General features: G+C 40.7%; 3 protein-coding genes across 5 annotated transcripts; 2 read left to right on the top strand and 1 right to left on the bottom strand.

The window, feature by feature from the left end:
* The first annotated feature begins 4,873 nt into the window (after positions 1 to 4,873).
* Positions 4,874 to 6,407, top strand: LOC147045311 (cannabinoid receptor type 1B-like). The gene has a single exon (XM_085931785.1). The coding sequence runs from the start codon at positions 4,907 to 4,909 to the stop codon at positions 6,266 to 6,268; it is 1,362 nt and encodes a 453-aa protein (XP_085787911.1). The 5' UTR covers positions 4,874 to 4,906; the 3' UTR covers positions 6,269 to 6,407.
* A 1,967-nt stretch (positions 6,408 to 8,374) lies between these two features.
* LOC147045310 (akirin-2-like) lies at positions 8,375 to 10,518 on the top strand. Its single transcript, XM_085931786.1, has 6 exons — positions 8,375 to 8,592; positions 8,897 to 9,077; positions 9,181 to 9,315; positions 9,440 to 9,589; positions 9,804 to 9,872; positions 9,965 to 10,518. The coding sequence occupies exons 2-6, from the start codon at positions 8,906 to 8,908 to the stop codon at positions 9,973 to 9,975; spliced, it is 537 nt and encodes a 178-aa protein (XP_085787912.1). The 5' UTR covers positions 8,375 to 8,592; positions 8,897 to 8,905; the 3' UTR covers positions 9,976 to 10,518.
* On the bottom strand, positions 9,663 to 16,473 carry orc3 (origin recognition complex, subunit 3). Of its 3 annotated transcripts, none has more exons than XM_085931783.1 (21): positions 16,339 to 16,473; positions 15,963 to 16,146; positions 15,819 to 15,873; positions 15,638 to 15,735; positions 15,184 to 15,322; positions 14,913 to 15,017; positions 14,602 to 14,765; positions 14,390 to 14,517; positions 13,992 to 14,151; positions 13,779 to 13,892; positions 13,525 to 13,658; positions 13,098 to 13,161; positions 12,897 to 13,013; positions 12,727 to 12,806; positions 12,021 to 12,154; positions 11,854 to 11,939; positions 11,674 to 11,771; positions 11,455 to 11,596; positions 11,175 to 11,291; positions 10,949 to 11,028; positions 9,663 to 10,836 (listed from the first exon to the last, which is right to left on the bottom strand). In XM_085931783.1, exons 2-21 carry the CDS (start codon positions 15,984 to 15,986, stop codon positions 10,731 to 10,733), a joined length of 2,145 nt encoding a protein of 714 aa, XP_085787909.1. In that variant the 5' UTR covers positions 15,987 to 16,146; positions 16,339 to 16,473; the 3' UTR covers positions 9,663 to 10,730. The 3 variants fall into 3 exon arrangements, with proteins under 3 accessions (XP_085787909.1, XP_085787910.1, XP_085787908.1); XM_085931784.1 differs by having other exon boundaries at positions 9,664 to 10,869; positions 10,932 to 11,028; positions 14,390 to 14,520; positions 16,339 to 16,471; XM_085931782.1 differs by having other exon boundaries at positions 9,667 to 10,836; positions 14,390 to 14,520; positions 16,339 to 16,470.
* Positions 16,474 to 16,794: the final 321 nt, after the last annotated feature.

The following is a 16,794-nucleotide window of genomic DNA, read 5'->3' as shown; positions in this document are numbered from 1 at the left end:
TATGTAGTTTCCAGCACAGATGGCTGTGATTGCTTTTTGGAGCGCCATGTTTGAGTCTTACCTGACAAGTATAACAATGAAATACGTCTCTGAGTGTGATTTCCATATACAGACATCATTTTGAATGTTGTTTGGAAAATATAGAAAATAAGGTGGTTTATGTTTGGGTATGTATATTGTGTTTGTTATTCTTGCGTGCAGATTATTGGAATGTGCTTCCGGGAAATAACTAGCATCCAAAAACTAATTTCTCACCACTCAAATATTGTGCGGCTTTGTTTGCCCTCATGTCGTACCCAACTGAGTCTCTACTGTGTAATGAGTCTGGCTCAATTAACTTCTCTCCTTCCAACTTTTGCTCTTGTTATCTAGCCGAGGGAATACTCACAGATTTTCAACATTTTTAAAATGCGCGAGTGGAGAAAAAAAATAATAAATTAAAGCAGGCTATGAAGCGGTTCAGCCAAGAGAAATGTTACAAAAAGAATAAATTGTTGGCAATAAATGTAGACCATTTATTTCATGGAAGAATATTTGGAATTTAGGTTTCAGTGGTCATATTTTGGACATCAGAGTGCGCCAGCAGCATAAACAACATCAACAACACTTAGCATCTGCAGCAACAAAACATTTCTTGTCTCTCTTGAGTTGTAAGCTTATCGCTGTTGCTCAAAAGGCTTTGTCAATACTACTTTTCCTCTCTAGCAATTACCAGCGGAACACTAAGAACCACAATCCCAATGCAATTTTAAAGGCATTGCTGGATCATATTAACACAATTTGGGCAAAGCTCTTGAAAACAAAATCAAGTCGACAATGATGGATGTGTTTTCAAAAGGAAAACAAAAAGGAGAATACTTAAATGTTCTTTCTAAGCATGATTAAATCCACAAATAATGTCTGGGCCAACTATCTATTTAACTGTAGCTGTGTAGCTGGTTAAAAAAAAAAATCCTGCCACAATTTGGCTCCCTGAGACATTTAATATGAGGTAAATAATTTAACACAATCATTTCTTTTCGGTCAATGTTCGTTCAATCACAAAGCTCCACACACAATGGTGAGAGGAAAGTCTGGGGAGTTGAATCCATTTCACATTGTTGTCTCACTGACAAAAAGGAAGGAGTATTTCCAGGTAAAGCCACGGTTGCGTAACTGCAGTCAAACCCATTTGGGTTTCGTGTCAGTCTGGGAAGCTCTACACCTGCGTCCAGGCCAAATGAATTACACTGTGACTCTGGAACGGCGACCCGTCGAGGCCATCGGGGTATGCAAGCCCACGTCTCCACTTGTGCTGACTTTCATCATCATCACATGAGTTGAAAGTTCAATCTTCCTTACAGGCAAACACGGGGATTGTTATGTGGAACTTGAGGGTGGAACTCCTGGTGCTAAATACGTGAGGGGATGCCTGCAGTGCTCATTTGCATAGTGTTCCGCGAGAGAGCATCCACTGAAGCGCACGTTAAGTCTTTGCGATCACCCCTGTAGATAAACTAGATCTTAATGTGACTAAATGGTGCATGAAGGGGATTCTTTCTTCCCACCGGCCACTCTGCCATGTGACGAAATCCACCATACTGCTTGCAGATAGATGGTTGAGTTTATTTCAAATGCATTTCAGTATTGTAAATACAGTACAAAATAATAAGATGCATTCATAAAATATGCGGCGTGATAACTTGCTTGATATGATAAGATTTATAAAAATGGACAAAAATGTTGTTCTTTTTTTCTCTCTATTATTTTTTTTTTTACCGCACTCAAGTTTTGGTGGAGGCCCAATTTCAGCTTTTAAATGCAACTTTCTTTGTAAGTGGGGAGGCAGCAGGTCAGCGTGACAGCATCTTTTTCCTCCTCACACTCCATCCCCTCGTCACGCACACATCAGAGACAGCCCGCCTACCTTAGATGCCTTCTTGTATCTCCCACAGGGAGTGGAAAAAAAACACTGTATTTCCAGAAATGATTTCACATTATCACCCATCTGCAAGAATGATCTTGTGATTGTAACAACATTGGGGAAATATTGAAACAATACTAAAGATCTATGTTTTTTTATTTATTTATTTTCCTGTCCTAAAAATCTGACAAAGCACTCAAACAATGGATCAATATCAAATCAAATGTGTTAGCCTGCAGTTGCAAAGGCAAGTCTGCAAAATCAATTGTGCTAAGCTGCTTGGTGCATTCATGGGCAGAGGCAAACTAAAACTAAAAAAATAATGGTGTCCGCTTCTCATAGTAGTCAATGTAAGAGCATCACAATTTGAGTCTTTTGTCATTTCCCAGACAACATTGTGTTGGAAATATCGTTCCCTGACTGAAATAATAATGCTAATTACTATGATGGCTGTCTGGCCGCTGCTTGTGATTGTGTTGATTTGCAGCATCCTGATTTGTCTATACATAGTCTGAATTAACACAATGCTTCATTTTGACTATTATTATCTATTTTATGTAACAGTACCGCAAGTGGTGGGCAATTCGATAGGTTCACATATGAGGGCATTAATTGTTTAGCCATATTGTTGTGTGGCCAAATGGTATGTACTTTCTGCAATGAGAACCGTGTAATTTGAGCTGTACTCTGCTGGGAGAAAATGGTGGAAATAATTGCCCAGCTGCAAACGACAGGAAAGGAAAGGAAAAGTAGCTCTTGATGTTAACAGCATTCACTAACCTTTTCCTGCAAGAGCCATCATGATATTGTATGTATGGACAATCAAATAAATCTTGACATATTGGCTTGTCGATGAAAGTTACTTATATTTGACTTGTCTGATTATGATCCTAATTAAGTCGTACAAATTCCAATTCATCATTATCCCACCTCAGAGGTTATACTATTGCACATCACACTGCATGATCTTTCTAGTTATTACAAATCTGTCATGTATGAGTTGAAAAATAAAACATTATTTATGAATGATGGTGCAATGCAAAAAGGTACATACACTAAATACTTACACATAATTCACAATATAACGTAGTCTACCATCATTTTTTATTAATAGCATTAATTGTTCGTGTATGTGTGCATGCAGAAGCCTCCCTCTTCATTTATTAATAACGAGGTGGTTTAGGTCGTGAGCCGACTGGAGATATGCGCGCGCATTCAGCTTGCGTGCGCGTGAAACCATGTGACCAAGCGCACGCATGCAAAAAAAAAAAAACAAGAAAAAAAAGACACCCACACTCGCACACACCCACACAACCCCACCGGCTGCTTGCTTTTATTCCTACCGACATCCTCATCTCCTTTATTTTTGCGATTTGAACACAAAAAAAATATTCTAAAACGGGAAGTATCTCTTTTATTTACTTATTTTTTTGGAAGTTTCTGCAACAAAATGAGATGAAGATGCTTGTATAAGTCAGATGCTTTACATCAATGTTGAGTCATGGACAAGCGCCAAGTCAAGGTATGTGGGTGCATGTTGTTTCAATTCACGTTTACATTTTGATTGTTTTAAATGGATGATTATTGAAGTGTTAAGTACTCTTTTGCAATTAGGCATTTAATAAGTCTTTAAACATTAAAACATAAAAATGTAATCAATGCTGCTGCAATTTAAAACATTAGAACATTTGCAATATAGGAAAGAAAATTAAAAGTTAAAATTAACTTCAACCCACAAGGGGATTTTTTTTTTTTAATCTAATTATGTTATTAACAAAACAAAAAAAAACTTGTGTAGCGGGGCAGAAATATAAAGTTCCATGCATAATTTCAAGTCCATACAGCAGCTATGTAATGTTTTTATGTAAAACATGACTGCTACTAATTGAAATTTTTCAAAATCCTAATGGCTGTGTGGACATTTTGACACGTTATTAAACCAATGATTAATCAAATTAAAAAGCCAAATGTTGAATGACCTGTCTTTAATTGATAAGCAAGCCCTGACTGTCCTACATACTTAATGCAGTGATTTCCCCTGAGGCCGCACAACCTTGCCATCAACTGTTCACTTTCTCACTATTGTCTGCTCGGCTGTCAGCTTGCCGATGCACCGATTCACCCCAAGGAAATACAATGACATCATCATCATGCATCTTTGAACACTTAAGCGCATTGCTTTGACTGCCACATTTGCATTCACGAGGAATCAGTCACAAGCTCTTCATTACAGCGACACACTCGAGTGACGTCAAAAACAAAAGATGTAGTAAGGCCATTTGGCAATTTAAGAGGTATCCATTGAATATGTTTATGACCATCGCACTGCATTAAAGTGAGCTATTTTTAATATTTTGACACTTTCACATGGGTCAATAGAATAAAGTAATGTATTATATTAAGAGCACATCTCGGCCTTTGTTCAATCAAACAATAGCTGCACTCTCACATTGACACTGATTGGAAAGAGCACCAAATTTCACGGTTTTTGCCTAAACGCCCGAGGAAAAAGTGATGAAAACATTCTTAATAGAAGTCTAAAATGCCTCTCAGACAATGCCACTCACAATGAACACTATCACAAAGTTTAACCAGTTCTGAAAAAAAGGAAGATTTAGGCTCTCAGTGGTTAATTTTGAATATACTTTTGTTTTAAAAAAAAATTACATATATATATTTTTTAATTTATTAAATTTTGAAATAATCCTGACCGCGTTTTACATTCATATAGTCACCGTATTGGGTCATACACCAATAAAACTTGTTGAAATACTTTGATTCTCGGTGTGATACCAGTGCGACTGCTGGTATGCAAAAAAATGACAAAAAAACAACCCTCAATGTGCTGTTTGTATTATATTTTATTATTATTGAGTGCAGTACATTTGCTAAGTATAGTTCAGTTGCATTTAACTTTAAGATAAACAACCATATTGTCCATATTGCCTTTTTAGACTTTCTGCACACCAGTCCACTGAGCCTCTCTAGCGCCACCTATCAGCCATGAAGCTGCCCCGGCTGTCGGGTGCCACCATGAGTGCACTGACGACAATGGTGCCGTACCTGGGCTCAAACGACGCCATCTACGAGGACAGTTCGGCCAAGTATGGATTCCGCTTGGAAAAAATGCACTCTGCGTCCATTAGTAACACAAACAAGGTCATTTACAGCACCATCGCACCCATTTTCCCCATCAACATGTCAGAATCTCTGCTGACGAATGAGACTGATGGGATGTCGGTGCGGTGCGGGGAGAACTTTGAGGACAACATGGAGTGCTTTATGATCCTGACTCCTGGTCAGCAACTGGCCATTGCCATTTTGGCTCTCACGTTAGGTACGTTCACAGTGTTAGAGAACCTGATGGTTCTGTGCGTCATCTTGCATTCGCAAACTCTACGATCCCGACCGTCCTACCACTTCATAGGAAGCCTGGCCGTGGCGGACCTTATCGGGAGCATCATTTTCGTCTACAGCTTCCTGGACTTTCACGTCCTCCACAGGAAGGACAGCCCTGAGGTATTTCTCTTCAAGTTGGCCGGCGTCATCGCCTCCTTCACCGCCTCCGTGGGGAGCCTCTTCCTCACCGCCATCGACCGCTTCATCTCCATCCACAGGCCCGTGGCGTACAAACGCATTGTGACCAAAACCAAAGCGGTGGTGGCCTTCAGCCTCATGTGGAGCGTGTCCATAGTGTTCTCACTGCTGCCCCTGCTGGGCTGGAACTGCAAGCGCCTCAACTCAGTCTGCTCTGATATTTTTCCCCTCATCGACCAGAGATACTTGATGTTCTGGATCGGGATGACGAGCGTCCTGCTGCTCTTCATCATCTACGCCTACATCTTCATCCTGTGGAAATCGCATCACCACGCTGTGCGCATGCTGAGCCGCACCTCCCAGAGAAGCATCATCGTCTACACAGCCGAGGGCAACAGGGTTCAGACAGTGAGACCCGAGCAAGCCCGCATGGACCTCCGCCTGGCCAAGACCCTCGTGCTCATCTTGGTGGCCCTCATAATCTGCTGGGGGCCGCTACTCGCCATTATGGTTTACGATCTCCTGGGAAAAGTAGACGACTTTATCAAGACCGTGTTCGCCTTCTGCAGCATGCTGTGCTTGCTCAACTCCACCGTCAACCCCGTCATCTACGCCATGAGGAGCAAGGACCTGCGAAGGGCTTTCGTCAACCTCTGCCACCTGTGTCGACGAAGTACGCCTATGGATAACAGCGGGGAGAGCGACTGGAACAGCAGGAGCGTCAGGGCCAAAGATAGCGGAGGCAGCGGTGCCGACAGCCGTGTCAAAGTGGCCAGAGTTTATATTGCTGGTGCGCCAGATCCAACTTCTGGTGCAGATTCAGTGTGAATGTCTTGTGAATATTGTGAATAGGCTGAACCTCCTTGTGCACTTCATTTTGACTGTGGAGCGTGCCAAAGGAGGACCTTGAAGGATTCAGACACTTGAAGATGAACTCTGCAGCTGCCTCCTTAGGTACACCTGAAAATGCGGGCACATTTTTCTTTCCTCCGACCTTGAAAGCTTCTGAAAGAGTCTTATAGAATTCGTTGCAATAATTTAGCACTTATTCTGAAAATTGGTAATTGTACTGGATCTCTTGAGGTTGTGCGGGTGTTCCTTATGAATCATGAAATGTGCTTTGTTGTACACGTTTCAATCTTAAACGTTTTAGGCCATCTTTATTGCTACTACTGCATATCACAGGCGTGGGAAAAGCATTTTCTTGTTAGAAAGCCATTACGTTTTTTATGAAGTCCTCCAAAAGTCATACTAAATTGATGAACAAATGTTTTATTTATCCTCCCATGCATTTTCTATAACCCTTATTCTGTTCAGGGTCAAGGGGAGTTTGGACACTATGCCAGTTTACTTCAGGCAAAAGCCCATTATTTATTTATTTATTTATTTATTTGATATATGCATTCAATATTATGAGCATAAATGTTTTGGTACTCTTAAGTTTTTATTTTTAGAACTGGGTGGCATGCATTATCAGTGCTGTAATGTTTTATGGGCAATAGGTTCCCCACCACAACATACCAATAGCAATAGCAAAAGTGGTGTGTGTGGTGGTAGTACTTTCATAATATTCAGTGGAAAGGTATACTACTAAACCTCTTTATTTGAAAGCAGACGTGGGTGGTTATGTAAGATGTTGTGATGTTTGGCATTTCACCTCTTCTCAGTTGTTTACTGTAGAATTCCTGTATCGTGTGTGTTTTGCGAAGCAAAAAATGCGAAAAATGTTTGGCTTTTTTGACAGCAAAAAATATTTGCAGCTATCACAGGAATGTTCAGTGTGCTTGTAAAACATTGCGTGACAAATTGACACTGCCATATTCATGTCAAGTATACATACTGCCATTCTGTCTTCAGTAAATGCTTATATTTCTGATCATAAAATTGTCACAATAATATGTGATATGTTTATAATAAAACCGTAAAATGCCACCAAACCAGTAGTGGATCAAATTTAGAAATACCACCCATCCTTTAGAAAGTATGAAATTCACAATTACTAAATTCAGCCACAGGTGCCACTCAAAAATTCATACATAGATCTGAAATACCTTTTATGCTGTCTCTCTGCTGTTGTGTGAATGCAAAGTGGTTGCTAGAACTTGGCATGCCTCTAACGAGAATAAATAGTTGGGGTTTCCACACCAACAAAGGCTGCTCTGCAATCAATTCAGCGCCCTGTGAAATGGCTACAATAAATGACAATATACACAAGTATGTCAAAGATGCATTGTGCAGGATTTTGCAACCAAAACATTTTTAAAATAGGCTTTTAATTCCACTATTTGACACACATTTTATAAATAACAGATTAACAGACACACACAATTTCTTAGAGGAAGGCCAAAAAATGGGAAAACCAAGTGCAAGCAAAGAAAGGTGTGCAATTGTGATTTTCCGGCCACGTGGCAATAGCGATTAGAAACTCAATATCGTGTGGAATTTGAAGCGTAAAAATATGATTCAGCAATTTCAAAAACATTATGCAAATCTTGAAACTTCATTTGGGACATATAATGGTAAAGGCCAGTGGGATTAAAAGTTTGAGTCTGAACTATTTTGTTTCTTGGGACAAAATAACTATCTTTTGAATAGAACAGCCAAATATTCAAATATAATCAATGCAGTAAAATTTATTTTCAAAATGATATTCAGTGGAAGAGATGACTTCCCCGTTATTTTATTCATGAATTATATTACACTATATCACAGCATTTAAAATGAATGCATTTTAGTAGTGCAATACTGACCTCTTGTGGCAACAAACACAATTTATTTTTATTTTCCCATCAACGTGGTCCGTCTGCCAGGTGACTTTAAAGCCATTTAGATTATGTGTAAAAACAACCAAAAACACGAACTGTTGGCGTCAGCTCTTATCAGGGCGTCTGTCATTCGCCTTTGTGCTGTCTTTACTATAAGCCCCAGCATGCCTTGCTGTGAGGTCACGGGGACGTCACTAGCCGAGAGGGGGGGGCGATATTCTCGTAACGAAAACAAGCGAGCAGCCGAGCCGCGTCTGCTAAAGCTAGCTCCGCTATCTTTAACGGCAGTCAGCCCGGTGCTGGGCTGCGTGCTCCCTCAACTTTTTATTCAACAACCAACTTTTGAAAGACACTTCAACTACTGTACAAGACACGCTTTTTTAAAAGGTAAGATGTGAAATTTGATCTAGATCCGGGCAGCTAACGCCACCGTTTGCTTTGTTTTCTGTTATTAGTAGCTATCCCTAGGAGCTAACGTTAGCCTGTTAGCACCAGTTTAAAGGCTCAGCTGCGCAACATGATTGTCATGTGCTTGATTTGCGGCGCAATGTGGTTTCAAGCAATAATTTCACGATGACAATAGCAACCTGCGATTGCAAATCCTTAACATTACGACTGTAAACGTCTGAGGATGTCTACTCTTCGTTTGAGGGTTATTTTGACATCTCTTCCTTATTTTTTTTTTTATTAGTTTAAAGCAATGGCGTGCGGAGCTACCCTGAAGAGGACCATGGATTTCGATCCACTCATGAATCCCGCTTCCCCCAAAAGACGAAGATGCATTCCCGTGTCTCAATCGTCGTCCTCCCCCAGGAAGTATCTAAGCTTGGAGCCCTCGCCATTCGGGGAGTCCTCATCTAGACTGAGCGCAGGTAATCTTCCTAGCAAAGTTGAGGACCACGGGCCTTTGCAACCTGTTGTTCAGGCGCATCAAGACAATAATATTTGGTGCTAAACGTCCTTCCCCCCCCCTAGAACAAATCCTCCACAGCATCAAGCAGGAGTACAAACGCATACAAAAGAGGAAGCATCTAGAGGCTGGGGGCTACCAACCCTCAGAGTGCTGCTGCTCTCCAGAATCTCCTCCTCCATCCCAGTCCACAATGTCAGGTTGGTTCTCACAATAGTTTGACTAAAACAATGCCAAAACAGCAGATTGTTAACTTTCTGTAGTTGCTTCTTTTTATACGCTGGTGATTGACTCACTGTGAAGATGCTTGCTTGGTTTTTGCAGTGACGTCTTCTGGAGGCGCTTCCCCGTCGAGGAAGGAGCAACCTCTATTTACCCTCAGACAAGTTGGGATGATCTGTGAACGTCTTCTGAAAGAAAGGGAAGAAAAGGTTCGGGAGGAGTATGAGGAGACCATGACGTCCAAACTGGCAGGTCTGTAAGGAAAAATAAATGTTAATAATCAGACATGATCACGACTTCTTCCTCTGTATTGTTATATTTGATTTTTCTTTTATCTCAGCCTTCACAAGCAATTACTTTGTCACTATGTTGTGCTTTGATGTGTACAAAGAGTCACATTTGTAGACAAATTACAATAGCAAATTCAAAACAGTCTTTAAAACATTTGAATTGTTTGCCTCTGCAGAACAATACGACACCTTTGTGAAGTTCACGCACGACCAGCTCATGCGATTTGGGGAACAACCTGCGAGCTGTAAGTGTGCGCCACGCGTCCTTCCCACATTTCTGTCCTGCAGTCACACATCTGCTTTCTGACTTTTGAGTTCATCTGCCTTTCTTCTCCAGATGTTTCCTGAGCTCACATGGCGACCGTCTCTCACTGCATACGGATCGTGTGACAACTCCAGCAAGGAAAAACAAATATACACACACACACACACACAAAAACACTCATCGTTGTTACGAGATTCAGTTTAGTTTAAATCAAACTTTCTTACTGTGCCATATTTCTGTGGTTGGGCAAATGGTTGTAAACAACCCGGTGCTTCCCGATGTAAGCGCAACCCCCTCCCCTTAACCTTTTCACCTGTGTGGTCGGTCACAGCTGTGTGTGTGCGCCGACAATTCTCACACTTTTTGTGACAATTTCCAGCTTTTACCAGCTTGTTCACTCTTTGGTTTGTTACATGTAAAAATGTTGGAACAGCACTGGGTATGCTGTCAAAAGGAAGCTTAAAGTTGCCCCTCCATTTATTCATTTTTATAATTAAGTAGGCCAAATAGATTATTTTCTTCCCTTCCCTGACCAAGTGTTTTATTTATTTCCCTTTGTTTTACTTGTATAACTTTGAATCCATTATACTTAATCTGAAAAACAATAAAGGACTTTTAATTTTAAAGCATATGGACTTCATTTTTTCCCCCTACATAAAACACAATAAGCTCAAATATTTTGGTATATTTTCCAACCGTGGAGTCATGCCTTCAATATTTTAAGAGGTTAGCACATAATCTAAAATGGCAGGCACTAAAAAAGTTTAATTAATGAGACACAACTACAAATCATTTCATTACATTCCAAATGAATTTCTTTTGGTTTTGGACCAATGGATCAGCATCCTCCCCAAGTCAGTCTGGCCACGTGGTCTGTCTTCTGCTTGGTGGACTTGATAAAGCCTAAAAATTCCAGCTCCGAAACTGCCCTGATAAACCGAGCGCTGGAGAACTGTTAGGGAAGTCTTTCCAGTATCCTGTACCCGGCAAAGATTACTTTAAAACTTTTTTTTTGTTAATCTAAGAACATTACATTTACCTGTTAGAAAAAGATACTGTTTGAGGTCATCCACTTTTCCAAAGTTGTCTGACTCTGGATCGTTCCCCTCGGCTGCAGACACCACAGTTGAGAAGGCCTAAAAACATAAACACTATCACACCACCATCCAAACTACCGTCAAATCCTTGAATCACTAACATCGATCCAGAGAAAACACCATAAAAGATGAGGTTATCGGGGCAAAGTTCAAAGGTGATGAGGCATAAAGACAAGTCAACTCACTTGCAGCCAGTCAAAGAGGTTTATGAGGCGGCCGCTCTCCAGGTGCAGCTTGTACACGATGCAGATGTCAGGCGCCGCATTGGACACGCTCCCATCGTCTGTTTTGAGGCTCTCATTCTGAAACAATAGTTATTTTGAAAGAAGACATTCATGATCGGTCCATCATCATTAAAGTCACGAGATGACCAACAAATCAAATGACTTAAGCTGATTTTTTTTGCCCTCCCCAATATCATCCAAAACAAATATGACGAAGTGCTTAAATGTGACAATGACGTACCAGGAGATAGTAGTAAGGGCTGCTGAGTGCGGTCTGAATGGATGTGCGAGGTGTGGCGTTGAGGTGGCGTCTCACGTTGGACGAGGAGCTGTAGTAGCACACTTCATTCAGCGTCTGAGACTCTGGAGGAGGCAGGTGATTCCTAAGCAAAAAAAAAAAAAGCAAGGAAGAATTGACAAACGGGAAGTTGACAATCAAGACGATCAAGATTTGTCTCACTTTACGAGGTTGTCGATAAATTCAAGGACTTGGTTTCGCAGGATCCCATAGGGACTCTCTTTCTTGGACCTTCTAGACCTGCTCATCTCCAGAAGAGCCTGTTGAGAGCAGGTGAAATATAGCATCAGGCTGGAACAACAAAATTTTGTACCAAGCTTGCCACAGTGGCGAGTTGCTGACCTGCTGCAGCTGGTACAGGTCCTTCTTTTTCTGAAGGTTCTTCACAGGAGCGCTCTCGATGTCACATTGTGCCACCTCACTGGCTTCTGCGTGTAGAAGAAAGGAAGGGATTCTTACTACTGAGGTAGTAATCATCCTAAAAGGGCATTGGCCGTGTTACAACTCACCATCCAACTGCCTAAGTTTGCTGAGCATGTCTTCCAACTCGACAAGGGCGCTCTTCATCATCTTTGAGTTGCTGAGCTGCAGTGTTTCTGTGCATCTTTGGAGCAAAGCGATCAGCTCGTCCTTGGCCATCATTCTGGAGGAGAAACCATAGGAGGCTCACAAAAAAAACCAGCCTGTTTAAATAAATAAAAATCATGCGGTTGGCCACATGAGGGCGCAATATCAACAATTTATGGCCATGATTTAAGCGTAATCTAATAAAAGGGTAATTGAGTTTGAGTTAAAATTAGTGAGACATCCCAGTCATAAATTGAGGACATCCTGTACTTACATCACTCAGTAACGTTTCAGCTTCAGTTGTAATCATAGGTATTGTTGTCATTATTCTGGTCTTCTTTTCAAATTGTAATTTGCATGAGCATCAAGTTCATTAAGCAGATTGGTGTTTACTGATATTGCGTTACAAATACAAGACAGATTTCTAAAGGTGTGGGAATTTTGACACTCCCAATAAAATTGTGACTTTCTGGAAGCTAAAAAACTTCCCCCAAAATATTTAGTGACATCTTTTTTTCCTTTCATATACACAGATGAAATTGGTAATGCCCACGTGTGAGTGTAGATTCTCAATTACAATACAGCCAGTGCTTACATTTTAGCCATTTAAATAGACCAAGACAAGCAAGATTAATTATCCAGGCTTACTTAAGCAGCTTCATGGCTGACTGGTAATCCTCCGTCTCCCAAACACACTTCTCCAGGCAAATTAAATGGAGTTCCCGGATCTGGGGGTAATCCAGTGTTACACAGGCGCATCAATGACAGTTTAGGGGGGAAAGAAAAGGATGCTTTGTCGGGATAAAGGGACTTCTTGCCTGTTTTCCAAGGGGGTAGCGAGGTAGCGATGAGGTCAAAGCGTGAAGACACCTCAGTGTGGGATAATAGTTCTTGTGATATTTATGAAGGTTCTTTATCAGCTTGCGACAAATTTTCTAAAAAATAAAAAATTAAGGTCTCACTCGAGTGTTGATGCCAGCAATGTGTCATGTTGTTTTGAAACTAACGGAACAGTGTACCTTTAAGTGAGCATCATCTTTTAACAGTTCAACTTGTTCTTGGGATTCCTGCTTGTTAACATACCTGAAGAAGAACAGTAACATACGATAGGTGAACAAAAAGTTTGAGTCCCACGTAAACAGGTACAGATAATCTAAAGTAGCACAAATCGGAATTTGAAGGGGGAAAAAAATTGCCACAGTCATGTACGAGACCTCAAGAGTTGGACCTTGGAATGGATTATTTCAATTTCCATTATTTGCGAAAGGTTCCAATATAAAATCAACACTCCAGGAATTAGTCTAAACATCTTGGTAGCCCTTGAAGAGATGGGAATATTTTGTGAAACAGCTTCCCAGAAGAATATTATTTGTATGGTTGAACAACCATGTGCCCCAATACTTTTGTCTATATGGAGTTTTAAACTTTGACCAGTGAGCCATGTACCTGGTGAATGAAGGCAGCTGCCTAATCTTCTCCAGGTCCTCGTGGCTGAGTTGTGTTACGTTTCTAAGTGCTTGCTTCTTCTTGCAGCACAGCACGCTGAGAGGCTGCGAGTGGAAGTGCTCCAGCAGGGCCAGCTTGAGCACAAAGTAGATCACGTTAGTTGGTGGCTGTTTTTACGCAGAGATCCGGCAAAACAATGTAAGTGCCAGTGTAAGGTACTTTTCTTATCAGCAAAGTTGTCATTTGGTAGGTACCTGCACACCCTTGATGAAATTTCGCACAGAGAAGTCATGGTAGAGAAAGAGACCGATCAGCACTTGCATGACTTTGCCAGTCAGCTTAAAAGGGAACTTGGGTGTGAGGATTAACTACGAAATAAAATGCAGCAAAACCAAAACACAATTTTGTCCAAATTAGAATCAAATGTAAATTTTGAGGTCATCTTTGTGCAAAGTGAAAACGTGCACCTTGTCAATGACAGTGGCCAGGTGTTGAGTGCATGACAGCGACTGGAAGAGCTCGATGCATAGCAGCGACGACACTGAGTGGGGCAACATGTGCTGGATGGTGCTCGGAGACGTGGCGATGCCGAAGATGAACATGAGGGGAAGACGCTCGATGTATCGACTGCGGCACAGAAAAAAAAAAAAAATCCGCTGCAGAAAATGATGCTATGAATTACTAAACTGTTAAAATAGTTCAAAAAGGAGGAAGGGCAGAGATTGAAAAAACAATAATCATCTTTTGTACAGGTTTCAAAATCAAAAATTTAACCAAAACCTTTGAATAGTGACAATACACCTTTGCAACGTGTATGATTATGAGTCATTCAAACTGGCAACTCTGCAAAAGAGCTCCAAGTTACCTGCAGATGAGAATGAAGTCCTGAAGAACTTTTGGGTTGAAGGCCTCTAAATCTTTAAAAATAATCACAATGGGGGGATGCTGGTCTTTACTTGGAGAACTGCGCTTTTCCCCAGGGGTGCTGGATTTCTGCTGTAAATAATATATTGATGAGGTTATTTCTTGAAGACACCACAGGAGAAAAAAAAAAGTCACAATGCACCGAGATGCTACCTTTGTTTGTGTGTTGTACCATTCACTGAGCATACTCAGGGAGTAGTGCCAGCCCTTGTGGACAGGAGTCCTGCTCTCCTCTTCCTCCTCTTCTTCATCATCCTCTTCAGCCACTACTGTATCCATCAACCTCTCCAAGACCCTCTTCATTAAGTGCTTCAAAGCTGAAACAGGAGCATATTATTTTGACACTTTAGAAAAAAAAATAAACAAAGGCCAAAAACCTTGTTTCCAAATAAAACCAACCAGCTTTTCATAACAGTGGTAATATTTCTGTATTTGTATTTTAGTTTTTAACTTTCTCCACTTACCTGCACATTCTTTGGCCTGGACAGATGCCACATGAGGAGTGACGGACTGCTGGAGGAGCTCAGACAGGCTCTGGAATGTCATGTCATGGTCTGGCATGTTCACTCCTAGTGACAACGAGAAGATCACAAAAAGTAGAAATTCAATTTACATTTTGCTGTATATACAGTAGTTTGTGTTAGACATCACACACAGAATGAGCTCAAATACATGCAGGCAGGCAAGGAGAGGTGTGTGAGTGAAGGTGCGTGGCATTCATTGCCATGATCATACCGAGCATCAGCGCTGCCGTGGGAATCTCGCTGGCCCTCATTTGAGATGCCCAGTTGCTGCGTTGACGAGTAGAAGAGTACTTGCCGATGAAGTCCAGCAAGCTGTCCAGGACTTGCTTGTTGAGTTCATCCTGCAAAAGCTGACAGTAAACACATTACACATTTTATACAAAGCTTCTGCTCTTATCAGTGTTCCTAATGTACAACGCCGATAGTGAATGAACATCATTTTATGAATCATGGATCATATGAGCTTCTCGGTTCTGGTCATCCTGTGTTTGAGCATGTTCTCGTGTGTGCATGTGTTTTCTCATGCAATGATAGTAATACCATTCTGGCTGATGGAACTAGGGAGCCTAGATTTCTCATTTTTAAACATGCAATGGAAAAGAACAAATGTCAGCGCTTGACAAGCCCATGAAATTCTCAAGTTTACCACTTTTTAAATACTGTACCTCCGTATTTGTTTTAATCTTGTTCCATAGAGCATAAAAAAGTCCGAATCGTACATCACTGGCCTCAGCGCCTTCGCAGCCAAGAGTGAAATACTCGTCTGTAATGGGGAAACATAATTTCAAGAGATAGTGGTAGGCCAAGTACTAAATCTTAAACGTGCCAAGAGAAATCTTACTTTACCTAAACCGAGGGATTTCGTTTTCTTCTTCGTGCTTGGCTTGAAAACAAAACAACCCTAGAAACAAGTGGCGTTTGTGTCAGAAACTACGCAGACAAAAAAAAAATGAAAAAAATACCAACGTTTAGATAAACACGAAATATTACCGTTGATACTGACGACGTGGACATTTCAGAATTTGTCTTTTTAAGCAACCTGTCAGACGGTGAAACGACCCACTGATTCTTAGGTTGTTTTATCAATGAACTACCGAAGTGGCAGTGCCACTGTTACTTCTGTTACTTCCCGCCAGCGTGACGTTACCGGAAAAGGTTGTGTTCAAGGCTCCTCCTACAAAATAAAACAATTACCGAAATTCATACCCGTATTAATCATTGATTAAAATGGCAAAAAACTAAATCAGGCATTAAGTTAACAATTTTAAGTAACACCCATCTAAAATATAAGTAAGGTTGATAATAAATTTCAAAAATTGACTCATCATACAAAGACTTCATTACACATTTGCATTATTGAACATACCTTTGCGCAGTTACTTCCAGTTACTATGCGAAGTCTGCAAACGTGGCCATTCCGAACCTTTAATGAGACAACTTATTTTGTGTTTGAAAATGTCACCCAAAAAATTACATATTCTACTCAGCCACACCCGTCCCCTTCTTTTGCAACCGCATATCACGCCGCAAAACAAAAGTGTGTGTGTATGTTTGAATGCTTGTGTGATGGCAATGCCCATGCCCCTTGTTGATGCTATTAATTTGTCTATAATTATTTTGATGATTTCCTTATTTTTCATGTAGAAATAATACCTTTAAGAATACATTTTGCCACTTGCTAGGTGATGACGAATCACGGCTAAACACTTTTTGGAGTTTAGGAATGTGATGTTCACAAGCTGAGTCATGATTAGTTTAATTTAGGTTGTAAGTAAGTCATCAAAGTTAGGAATAATAAACAATATTAGTAATAAATAGCTAA

Source organism: Syngnathus leptorhynchus, chromosome 15, assembly GCF_054491065.1.
Source record: "Syngnathus leptorhynchus isolate UIUO chromosome 15, UIUO_Slep, whole genome shotgun sequence".
Classification (NCBI taxonomy): domain Eukaryota; kingdom Metazoa; phylum Chordata; class Actinopteri; order Syngnathiformes; family Syngnathidae; genus Syngnathus; species Syngnathus leptorhynchus.
This window is presented reverse-complemented; position numbering and strand designations above follow the sequence as displayed.